At 49.1% G+C, this 12,212-nt stretch overlaps 1 protein-coding gene across 3 annotated transcripts in view; it reads right to left on the bottom strand.

The window, feature by feature from the left end:
• Positions 1 to 11,959, bottom strand: part of SAMD4A (sterile alpha motif domain containing 4A) — a 204,775-nt gene extending 192,816 nt beyond the window's left edge. The window contains exons 1-2 of one of the 3 annotated variants that reach the window (XM_036104549.2): positions 11,681 to 11,959; positions 9,822 to 10,446 (exon numbers count right to left, since the gene is read on the bottom strand). In XM_036104549.2, coding sequence (XP_035960442.1) covers positions 9,822 to 10,017 — 196 coding nt within the window. In that variant the 5' untranslated portion in view covers positions 10,018 to 10,446; positions 11,681 to 11,959. Of the gene's footprint in view, positions 1 to 9,821; positions 10,447 to 10,584; positions 10,799 to 11,680 lie in introns of those variants that run through there. The other 2 variants (XM_036104551.2, XM_078053724.1) reach the window with 2 other exon arrangements.
• Positions 11,960 to 12,212: the final 253 nt, after the last annotated feature.

The raw sequence follows: 12,212 nt of genomic DNA, 5'->3' as shown, positions 1-12,212 counted from the left end.
GGACCAATGGAATAATGATAGTTCCTATCTCATTTCATAGGGTTGTTGGGACGCATACATGGGATAATGGATGCAAAGAATTCAGTAATGTGCAGGCACTCGGTAACCAGGAGCCGGTCTTACTGAGAAGCATTATTTGGTGCCCGGCACTGTTCTGAATGCTCGCCCACCCCTGGTGAAAGCCCAGCCACTGCCTCCTATGGCAGCTTAAGCCACTGTCTGGGAGCTCTAACCATCATAAAGTTTTTCTTTACTTTGAGCTAAAGGAACTTCAGCTTCTATATACTATCCTCTACACAGATACGGAATTAAAGCCCTCAACTCCAAGCCAGATTTTCAAGGGACCAATGACAGCTGTCATGTTCTCTGCGTACCTTTTTCTCCAGCCTAAATGTTCCCCTGGTTCTTCCAGGGCCCTACCATCCTCTTTCCTCTGGCCACATCCTCACCTGTCCATCTCCCTCAAAGTGTGCACCAGAACTGCTCCCCGGACTCAAGGGACAGCCTGGCCGGCAGAGAAGACCTATTTCTGAAGACAATATTATTATATACTATATTATACATATAATGTATTATTAAAGGTTTAGTGGCTTTGGGGGCAACCGCATCATGCCATTATTCCTTCTAAACCCTAAGTCTACTAAAAGCCAGAAGTCCTTTTCCTGCACGCTACCGCGGGGCCGTGCCCCTTCCAGCTGGGGTCTAGGGGATACAAATGTAGGGGCTCTGCTTACGGTGATTTAACAGTCATCCTGTTATATTCAAGTATGTGGCTCACGACTCTGTCATCAGGCCCCCAGCTATCCCCCTAGGTTCATCTGTGCATTTGAGAACTGCACCTTCTCAGCAGGGCTTACACTGTGTCCTTGCTGTAGCCACCAGCCTTGGGCAGGTATAACCTGACAGCGCCGCGCGTGCTGTACCACTTCTCTCTAGCTTTCTGCCTTGTGGCTTCTCTGACACCGCAGTGCGGGACCCTGGACAAGGCTCAGCACTCACAACGTGCAAACCGGGCAGTGCAGAAACGTGGTACCCTGGGGCAGCCTTGACCAAGGGGAGAGTGGAGCCATGGATAAATGCCGCCTGTCTATCCCTTCTGAGGCACGCTCAGTGGCGGTGAAGGTGGATAACATAATCCTGTGTTGGCTTTCCTTCCTTCTGTTTCTCTCCGCAGTACCCTCTCCTGTCCCCGGGATCAGTGCTCTCAATAAACTACCTGAACACCAGCCCCTGCCTAGGGCTCTGCTTTCTTGGGGACCCCAGGCTAAGTCACACGTCAACACGAATAATGAGGTAGCTAGAACATGTGAGCTCCGAGGAAGAGCACCAGAGTCCCCCCTTAAGGCTGACAGAGGCCGGAGCGAGGCCTGCCTGTCAGTGAAGCCACTCAAAGGCCACATAGCTAGACTCTGATCCAGCCTCCATGTCTCCATTTTATTCAGCAGGAAACAAGGGGATTTGTCAAAGGCTGTGCTAAAATTCAGATAAGGGATGGCTACCAGAATTCCTGTGATCTGCCCAGAACATAGAAGTCTCTTCTATGCTATCTCGCTTCCTTTCCCCTTCTCCCATCAAAAAGGAAATGACATTCGTTCTCCACGACCCATTCTTCCCCTTCTTAGGAAAACAAGGCCACTTCCTATTTCCTCATCCAAAGGCTCTCAAATCAAGTTTCAATTACTCTTCTGGTATCTGACACCAGATTAGTGTTAACTTCACAGGACCCTGCACAGAACCTACTTTCTCCCTGCTTTCTTCTTTTACAAACAGAGACAATGTTATTTCTCGAGGTTGTCCTGATTCCCCTATTCCTTTACGGCTCTTCAGAAATTTGGAAGGGTTCAGCATTACCATTTTAGTCACACATTTCCATCACGTATTGGGCGCACATCCTCACACAGAAATGTATACAATGAAAGTCAATGTTCTCTATGTATTTATGCTGCACACACAAACACTTGACTTCTACTGACAGATCAGGATGAGCTGCCTCAGAAATTCCGATGATTGTGCTGTATGGGAGAGCGCTGGGGAAGTAGGAAGAGATCTCTCCCATCCGGTCTCTGGAATTAACACTCCTGCTCTCTCCAGCTCAACTTTACAGCCCATAGCATCAGCAAAAAACGAATCTCTCCTGGAGCCTCATTTTCCATGGGACACTGATCATTAGAATGCCTAGAAATTCCAGCAGGGGCACCTCAAAAAAGCTCAGGGAAATGCTACAACACAGCCCAGCACTGCTTTCCTCAAATCCAGACTCGTTTCGGGCTGGAAGAGATGGTTCAAATGCCTCTGAGCCAGGGAAAGAAATCACAGTGCTTGGACAGAGATGATTTTCAAACTGCTCTCCTTGGAGTTAGGGTTGGAGGTGGGAAAGGGGAGGGGCATCCACTTCCCATAAGCTTTCATATGAAGTTTCATTTGCAGCAAACAAAAACCTTCTGATACACATCGATAACACTTGAATGCCAGTGCACCAATTACCTCTAAATAACCTTCCACCTCTAATAAGTCTACGATCTTCCCACTCAAAGAGTGGTCCACAGACCTGAAGCAGCTGCAGCCATCACCTGGGGCCTTATCCCAAACACAGACCTCCTCAATCAGAGTTTTCCGTTTAAAAAGATCCCCAAGCCATTTGTGAGCACATTATATTTTGAGAACTAGTCCAAGTGACTTTTGTCTCTTCCTACACCTGTTCAAAAGAACAGGTGTTCTGATCCAAGTAACATATAAAAGTATCCTGTTGGGAGGAGCCAAGAGAACTACTACTAAGTCTCATAATTTTATGGGTAATTTTAGGGATAAAAATATTAGCTGAGCAGGTGTTTCATTTTCCTACCTTTAAATGTTAGAAATCACAGAAGTGTTTGGATTACTCCTTCCATCCAGGAATTCATTCCTGATGAACAACAGGCATCACGCTCCCCTACCTCTAATGTACTCATACTCATCCTTCAAAGGCCCAGGAAGCCTGCCCCTTTCATGGCTCATGCACAGAATCCCCCTATATGTGTGGTTTCCTTAATAAAACTGCGTTAGAGATACTACAAAAGCAAGGAGTGTGTGAGCCTTAAAGCGCTTATTCAAAAGACACATTCAGGTTTACTCCTTCCACTCATAATTTCTTGCACTACCCAGCCCATCCTGTTCTCTCCCTTCCATTCAGCTCCAGGTCCGTTCTCTCGTGGGAACCCCAGTATTTAGTAACTGGTTATGGTCTAACCATTATATATATCGATGCTTGTTTTACCTCCACAACTCAAGTGTGAGTTCCTTGAAAAGAATCATTACACCTACTCACCTTCTGACATGGACCTCCCTCTCTGCTCGGGTATTTGGTGAATGAATATGTCATGAGGAACTGGGTACCACGGTTTCTTACCCAGTACTCTTTGCCAGGTACCAGTTGATGGTATCGTCTACTGTGTAAAAAAAACCCACTGAATCATTTGATTGATTTTTTTCCCTAGTAAACCAAGACGAGGAAAACTGTATTACAATGTTGATATGTGGAGTGGGAGCAAATCCCTACAACGAGCTTAGGAATCCCACAGAGTCACGTGCTCCTGCATAAAAGCAAGCGATTGCGTCCCAAAGCCCACACCAGCTTTTGGAATACAGGCTTCAGAACAAGGCCCTGGCCTCGGACTAGCTCACCGAGAGGGAAAGCTCGGCTCTCATTCTGAAAGTTCTGCCTTCTTTGGGAGATTCCTGCCTCAGGCAGCTTCCACAGAAGCAAAAAATAGCTCAGAGGAGACATCTGATTCTGCATCCTAATCTATGAGAACTGGTGGAAGTCAGGAAGGCCTTAGAAGGAATGATTAGGAGGAAGGGAAAGGAAGGAACCGGCTAAAACTCAAAGCAATAGTTGTATTTAAAAAAGAAAGAGAGCACCACACCTTTCCTAGCAGGTGAGTTATATAGAGCAGTTCACTCAGAGATGCAAACCTCCAAATTTCTCTTCGGATCAAGGAAGAGAGGTATTTTGTCTTTTCTGGTGTTGTCACACTTCTCTTCAGAATCACACCTGTGCAGGATATACTGGGAAGTTTCCGGCTACTTCTCAAGTCCTTGTGACCCTCATTTCACCCTGCTTTGTTTATTGAAACGTAAACAAACCAATTGGATTGCTGTTAAGTTTGTCTGCCTCTTACTCACTTTCACGGGACCTGTTTATAACACATACTCAGTTGCTGAAGCCCTTGAGCACCCAAGCTAAACAACCAAATCCAAGTTCTTCACAACAGAGGGCATAAATGTGCATGACCTGCCACCCGTCATGCTAGACTGACCTACAGAAAATGACACCTTAAGTGGAAAGTGCTTCAGATATAAAGTCCTTATACATTTTGTTCAACAAAATGACTTCTGCTTTTCGCATTTACCAACTGAAGGGAAAAAAAGTGTTCACAAGTTATGTAGGAACAGTGGGCCATGACTAAATTTTTTTAGGACCCAACATGATAAAGAATAGAAGAAAGCTGACGTGCAGAAGATGGAGTGAGGCAGATTTGTATCTTTTCAGGGGGTCAAGTCATCTCCACTCTCTTCTTGATAATCCTTTATAATAGAAGAGTTCCTGTCATCTACAAAAACATTATTTATATCAACTGCACGTTCATTAGAGGCAAGTCCACATAAATTAGAAGCAATTTTAAGCCTGAGGGTTAGAAGAGGTCCTCACTGGATTATTAACAAGTAACTTCTGGACAATAACAAGGTTTTATTAGCTCCATTTTACAGATGAGAAAACTGAGGCTCAGAAATTAATTGACCAGCCCACTCTGATTTCAAATCCATATTCTAAGAATCCTTTACAACATATGCCCTCCTATGGATATAAATAAATGCCCACCTGGACAATACCTTCTTTTCTTCTCCACATCAATCCTTTCTTCTCCCCCACAGATCAGTGCTGAGAGCAACAAAGCTGCCCGGAGCTGATGATGCCACCACGTGACCAAAATGGAAACTGAAATGAACCAAACTTTACCTCACTTCTCCCATTTTTGCCTCTCAGAGGATCATGCAAATACTAGAAGCTCTTTCCCAAAAGTGTACAAATACACACACACACACATACACACACACCTTCCATCTTTTAACTCCTTTCCTAAAAGCCTTCTTGGGTTTTCTATCATCTCTGCAGGACTGAGTCCAAACACCTTAGCTGGCAAAATCCCACACACCCACAGCTTCTGTTTTAACTTCAGCCTCTTAGAGGTCAGCATTCTGTACTCTTCTAGCCACTCTGAACTCACTATTTCCTGCACAGGCCCTTTAACAAGGCAACATTTTTATCAAAGCTATCCCTTCTGCTTGAAAAATGCCTTCATGGGGCGCCTGGGTGGCTCAGTTGGTTAAGCGTCTGCCTTCGGCTCAGGTCATGATCCCAGGGTCCTGGGATCGAGTCCCACGTTGGGCTCCCTGCTTAGTGGAGAGCCTGCTTCTCCCTCTCCCTCTGATTGCCTCTTTGCCTACTTGTGTTCTCTCTCTCTCTCTCAGATAAATAAATAAAATCTTTAAAAGAAAAAAAAGAAAAATGCCTTCAAGCCTACTCTCTACAATCCTTTGGACATATTGAACCAACTCCTATTTACCTTTCAAAATTCAACTCAAACATATCTCCTCTCCAGTAAAATGTTCTCTGACTCCCCCAGACAATTAGCTGCTAGGTTCACAATGCTCCCAGAAGCCCTCCCTCCACCCCTTTTTATTCCCATATCTATGCTTCAGCACCTATGATACTGTATTAGTCATTTACTCAACACTGGGTATCTATGGACCAGGCTCTGGAATATAGTAAGGTACCTCTGTGTTCCCCACTGCATTACACAGGGGCAGGAGAGCAGTAGGCAGTCAGAAAATGAATGTTGAATGAATAAGTGAAAGGAAGAACTACACACAAGATCTTCTCCAGTATCATCAGGAAATCTCGATCCTTCTGCTTTCCTTTGACTCCATTTGTGATCTAAAAAAGCAAGTCAGGGTACAGCATACCTACACTATGGAAACCAAACACCATAAAAATCACAGAATCATCATCTTCACCCTCTAATGAAAGTAAATATGTACAGAGGTCCTTTTTCAATTTCCACAATTGTCTTTGTCTCAAGCACTGCCATTTCAGATAATCTTTTCTCTTATATTTAAATTATAAGTAAAGCAACAATCTTTTTGCCATTTATTTACTACAAACATATACAATTGCCCCAGAAAGTATGCACTGTTTTGTAAGTGTTTATGGATTGTACTTGTGAACCTTCATTTGTTACACTGTTTCCATTGCAAAACATATTTCTAGTCCAAATGACAAAAGTCATGAATAAACAATGCCACACAACCTATTTCTCTTTAGGAAACTGCAAATAAAGTCAGTGGGTTCCATTTTTGCCATTTTTATGCATCAAAGGACCTATTAGCCTCAGAAACACTAACCTACAAACTGAGACTGGCCAGAAGTCTCAAGGTTAATCTGGGCTGGTGGCTAAAGTGCACTAATCTAGGATTTGAGGGTTCTGGAAATCAGCCTCTACTTAGGAAGTTGACCATTAGCAATACCCATTGACCAAATCTAGAGGGAAACACACACATACACACACACACACACACACACACGCACACGCACACACACACACCCCCATAGGGATTGACTCAACCATTTTTTTGGATCTCAGATGACCATGAACCTGAGGCAAAGGATAAACCAGTGAACCACTAAATTCTCAATAAATGCTAAATTTAAGAGACTAAAATGTTAGTATCAAAATACATCCCACAGATCTCAAACAAACCATGTTTAATGTGAAAAATTATCTCTCTCTATTTAAAGTCAGTCCTGGAGAAAACAGAGCCAAGTTCATACTATGACTAATTAAATTTTTTATTATGCTGAGATCATGCCTCAGATATGAATTTGGTTCCCATTCACCAAGGTTTAAAATCTCTCAACACCAGAAGAAATATGTGTTTTTTAATTGATGATTACAAAGTAAAGTAAGTGATACATGATGCTTTTGGTATAGGAAACCTCAGCCAGCCAATGAATGAGTCATTCTACACAGCCTAGTTTTCTGAATGGGTAAGAGCTTTACACACCAAAACCGCCTTGGAGGTTAATTATCTTGAATGTCAATATATTCAAAGTTTATGGCATATTTCCCTCTCTTCTCAAAGAGTGTATTTAAAAACGTACCCTTTTTGGTAGTTCACTCTCATTCATGGTAAACGGTAATTATTGATTTACATTATTACAGAGTAATGCCTGCAAGATCAGTTGAGGGCTCCTATCCTCACATTCCCAAACTTTAGGGCTTCTGCTCCCAATTCTTGTGTCTAAAGTTAGAATATTTCTATCTCTTTCCCGGTTGCCAAGCTGTCTGGGGTCACCTTGCACTGCTGGCTAGAGCAGCCCCTCCTCCCATTCTAAAGGTGCTACCCCTAATATGCTATGGATTATTTTTCACATTAAAAAAAAATGTTAGGATTGTTGTCTAAAGTAAGTATGTTCTGAGAAAGGGTTTGAAGTAGTCTCCCACACTTTCTGTCCTCTATTCTGATTGCTGAGTGGGCATTTCTGCCCCTTTCCTTGTTCTTGGCTAGGTTCCAGATACGTGAGAGAGCCATACTCCAGACATGGATAGACCATGACACATCTTGATGCTCTTTATGATCCCCATACAGAAGTAAACTGAGCCATCACACACTTCACTAATGAATTTCTGTCCTGGCCACACAACAAAACAAGTGCAAAGTTTTCCAAGGAAGCAAAATCTCTGGGTTGAATGATTAATTCAGAAACTGGAAAATGGTCCCTGTCTTACATAATGGCTCTAGATTTGGTACCTCTACAGCATGTGGCAGCATGAGCAGGTGGGCTTACACAAATAAGTGTAGTAAAATAAAATTTGGAGGCGGGGGGAGAGGAATTACCAAGTGAGTTTTAAAAACTCAGAGAAGTTCATTTTTTTCTTGGTTTATTAAATGGCAAGGTTTTTAAAGTAAGCAACTTTTTACACCACACACTGAATGCTTTCACTTACTGAACTGTTGCTACGTGGGGAAAAGTCTCCTTTAACTCAAAGGGCAAAAATGTTGCTCTAACACTTGAGTCACCTAAAGATTAATTATCATTATTTGAAATAGTGCCTACAAGCAGTGAAGTCAAGCATTCAACATCAATTACTATACTGAAATCCTCTGCATTCTATAACACACAAAAGTTTACATAACCTTGCTTGTCAAACCTGAGAAAACAAAATCAAGCAGCTGAACCAGGCTACCCTGTCATATCAAGGACAGGAGTCAAGAGAGTAGATCACGGCTTTTCCTAGTTATGCTTCCACACCCTTATGAAGGAGGCTGGCCCTTCAGCTATTTATAAATGTGGAACTGAACAGAAAGGGCCCTGCCCCTGCCACCCCTGTGAGTAACCGGGTGGGCTGTTTGGGCTCGGGCTGAATCCCAGTGGGGCCTGTGGATCTCTCTCAGTGTGGCCTTCCACACTTGGCAGCACAGGGACCTCTGGGTTCGGTCCTGTCTGGTCAGGAAAAGGGCTGTGAGGATTTCCCGGCTGACTTCCAGCCTATGATTCTATATATGGAAACATCCCATCCAAGGGTTTTCAGCGTCAAGAGCACCACACCAGGGAGTAGGAGTAAGGAGGAGGCCCGCTCTCCTCTTGCTGCCCTGACGGCACACGCACTCACTTTAGTGTCTCCCAGGCCCTGCCGCCCTGGACTGGACCGTGTCATCAAATGGCAGCCCAGACCTCTGCTGAGTCTTGCAGGCTGGCGGCTTTAACATGGAACAGCTGGAAGAGGACCCTGCATTCTTTTCTCTGCCTAAACACTGGGGGCTCTGTTCACCCTCCTGCTGCAGCATGAACTAAAGAATTTCCCCTATCCAAAATTACAACCAACAGACCTTTCCCCATCCCCCAACCTCACCCCCACCTCCCCACCCCAGGATATAATTTCAGTCTGTCACCACCCATGCTAGCAAATAGAAAACTGCTGAACCTTCCCAGTATATTCACTTTCTATACTAGTTGAGATGTCTGTAACTACTAGCAGAGTAATATGAAACAATTCTGTTATATTCAGTGAAGTTTTCCAACAAAAAGCATTACGGACCCTGATTCATGCCTGCTCTCCACCGAGACCCTTTCTATAAGATCCTTTCTACAAGATCCGTGTCAGTACGATAAGGTCGTGATTGATAAATATAACCCCATAGAATACAAACTGCAAATATCATTTTAATAGTCTGTAGTGTCACCTGCATCTTAGTCTGAAGACAGAGCTCTAAAACTGGAATATCCATGGGGGAAAAATGAATAATAAAATTGAATTTCCATGTATTCCTCATACAGCCTAATCAAAGCTTGGCTTTCTGAAGGGCAGTCCGGCTTCTTCATATGTTGCTGAAATCCAGAGAGCCACGTTGCCCAAAAGAAGAAGAAGAAGGAAAAAAAACAAACAAACCAGAAAATCCAGACTCTACGTGACCTGACTTACTTATTTCCCAGGAAACTGCATGAGAGAAAAATCAATCATTCATGCTACCGTGGCTACCACACGGAATGGGCTGAAGGAGTTGACAGTGGGCAAAACCCCAAAGCGGCCAGCGGAGGTAAGTGGGCGGCAAGGAAGGGGGGGCGGGGGGGGTGAGGTGCCAAGGGCCCCGGGCTCGCGCCCTCCGTGTACCCGCCGAGAGGCGGCCGGGGGCGGGGCCCTGGCCGGAGGCTGGGAAACAGGAGCGGGTGGGGGAAGGAGGAAGGGGGGTAACAGGCGGGACAGCCGTAGCCGCGCACTTACCGGGGCTGTTGGCCTCGCCTTCGAGGACGTGCAGCTCGGCGCAGTCGGCCAGCGAGTGCTCCAGGCAGAGCTGGAGGAAGCGGGCCTGGGTCTGGCTCACGCGCTTAAGCAGCGACAGCAGCGCAACAGTCTGCTCGCACTCGTTCCAGCCCTTAAACCAGCCCGCCAGCACCCCGACCTGGTCGCGAAACATCATGGTTAGGGGTCGGCCCTCGGTCTACGAAGCCCCCTCGGCGCCCCAGCCCGCCCCGCCCGCCCCAAAGTTTGGCGGAGCCGCAGCCCCGCGGCCGCCGGAGACGCGTTCCGGTTCCAAGGTGGCTCTGGTGCCCGGACGCTGCAGGTACTGCCTCGGCTCCTGCCTCTCTCGTCTGGTTTCAGTTACGTTCCGGTGGTTCTGGCTGATTTCCCCAGAGATGATGACAGAAAGTAGCGCGGAAATGTTTCTTTTAAAAAAAATAACGATTAAAAAAAAAATTCCCCACAAGGCACACAAACTGAAAGAATGCTCTCTTTCCCCCCCCCTTCTCGCAGCTTCGGGATGGTGATTTCCGGCGTCCCGGGGTCTCTTCCCCGCTGGGCGGCAGCTCGGACCCTTCACACCCGCATTCCCGAGCGGCGATCACCACTGGAAGGAGAGAAAGGCTGCAGTGAGACCTCGGCCAGCGAGAGAGCGCGCCCGGGAAACGAGCGCATCAGAGGGGGCGGGGGGGGGTGCGCCCCGCGGAGGATTTGGTCCCCCAAATTCCGGCGGCCCCCTCCGCACCCGGATGCGCGAGAGGAGCTATTCCCGTTCTGGGAATGGCCAGAAGCCTCCTTCCCAGGTGCGGGAGGAGACCGCACGGCTTCCTGTTGCTGCCGCTGCGAACGACCGGTGCTCCCCACACGCCCCACCCGGGGTGGCCTCGAGGGCTGAGCCTGCAGACGCCAGCACCAGCAACAGATCCTCGCGCGGAAAACTTGCAATGCGGCTGCGAAGGGGCGCGGGGGTGGGGGTGGGGGCTAACGCAAAACAGAGGCGGAGGCAGCAGCCGCCCGAGTTCCTTCCTCCTCCTCCTCCTCCTCTTCTACCTCCTCCTCCTTCTCTACCTCCTCCTCTACCACCTCCTCCTCTCCTCCTCCTCCACCACCACCTCCCAGGGAAGCAGCCGAGCGGCTGCAGCTCCATCTACAGCAACAGCCAGCATCTCCACCGCCAGGCGCCCCTCTGGATTTAGGCCGTGAGCAGCCGCGGCTGCAGCTCGAGACAAAAATAAACTCCCCACCCAGAGCTCCGCGCCCAGCGGGCGGAGGCGCAGCCGGAGCCCCGGCTCCCCCGCGCCGCGCCGCTCCAGCCCACCCGGCAGGTCTCCGAGGGCCTGCTTTGCCCAGAGCGATCAGATGTGTGCGTGCGTGTGCGTTTGTGGGTACGAGCGTGTGTGCTTTCGGCATTCTGCTCTGACTGCCGCCGCCTACGGGCGGGTCCGGCCGGCCCAGCGCCTCGCCCGCGCTTCCCAGGCCGAAGACGGCACGGCCCCGGGCGCGCGCCAAGCGCGGAGACAGCCCGAGCCCGAAACACTGCTTCCCCCGGCGGGCAGGGCGGCTCCGCCGAGACTGCGGCTCCACGCCGCCCGCACACGCCCCCCAACGACCGCAAAGAAGAAAGTTCAGCTTCGGGGGCTCCCCCAATCCTATCCCTGTCGGGGTGGCCGCCAGCGGCGGAGAGAAGAGCCCAGCGGCTCAGCCCTCGAGGGGCCGCTCGCTGCCAGCCTCCGGCTTCCCGCCTCCCAGAAGTTCTCGGGCAGAGGGGGAAGTCTCTCGGGTAGGGGACCCCCAGTGACCGGCGGGTCCCCTCCCGGGGTCTCAAGGGTGGGGGCGCTCACCTCGGCGCGGCTCATCCCGGCTGCTCGGGGCCCCACGCGTGGGTCGGGGGCCGCGGCGGCTCTCAGCGGGGTTGCGGGCGCCCGGAGCGTGGGCCGCGGGCCATGCCGTCGGGGCGGGCGGCGCTGAGAGAGTGCGGCGCTGCGGGTCCGGGCCGCCGCCGCCGCCGCTGCTGCTGCCTCCAGTGTCGGCTCGGGGAGGACTGAGCCGCCGGAGCCGGAGCTCCCCACATGCTACTGATTAACATACACCATTACATCATGGGCTTGGCAGGGAGCGCCCGAGAGGGGGGAGAGGAACCCGGGCGGCGGCGGCGGCACGCGGGGGGGAGTCGGGGGGAGGATCCCCGACCCGGCCGGCGACTGGGGTGGGGGGGAGCAGATTCCTAAGTGGGGACCAGAAAAGGGGAGGGGAGCGGAGAGGGAGGAGCCGGATGGCGCAGAGGGGTCGGGTTGGAAGAACCGCCCGGCAGAGGGAAGAAGTTTGGGGAAGGGGAGGGGTCCGAGTGAATTCCTCCCCTGGCCGCCAGCGAGT

Source organism: Halichoerus grypus, chromosome 8, assembly GCF_964656455.1.
Source record: "Halichoerus grypus chromosome 8, mHalGry1.hap1.1, whole genome shotgun sequence".
Lineage (NCBI taxonomy): Eukaryota > Metazoa > Chordata > Mammalia > Carnivora > Phocidae > Halichoerus > Halichoerus grypus.
Note: the sequence above shows the minus strand (reverse complement) of the source record. Positions and strands in the feature narration are given on the sequence as shown.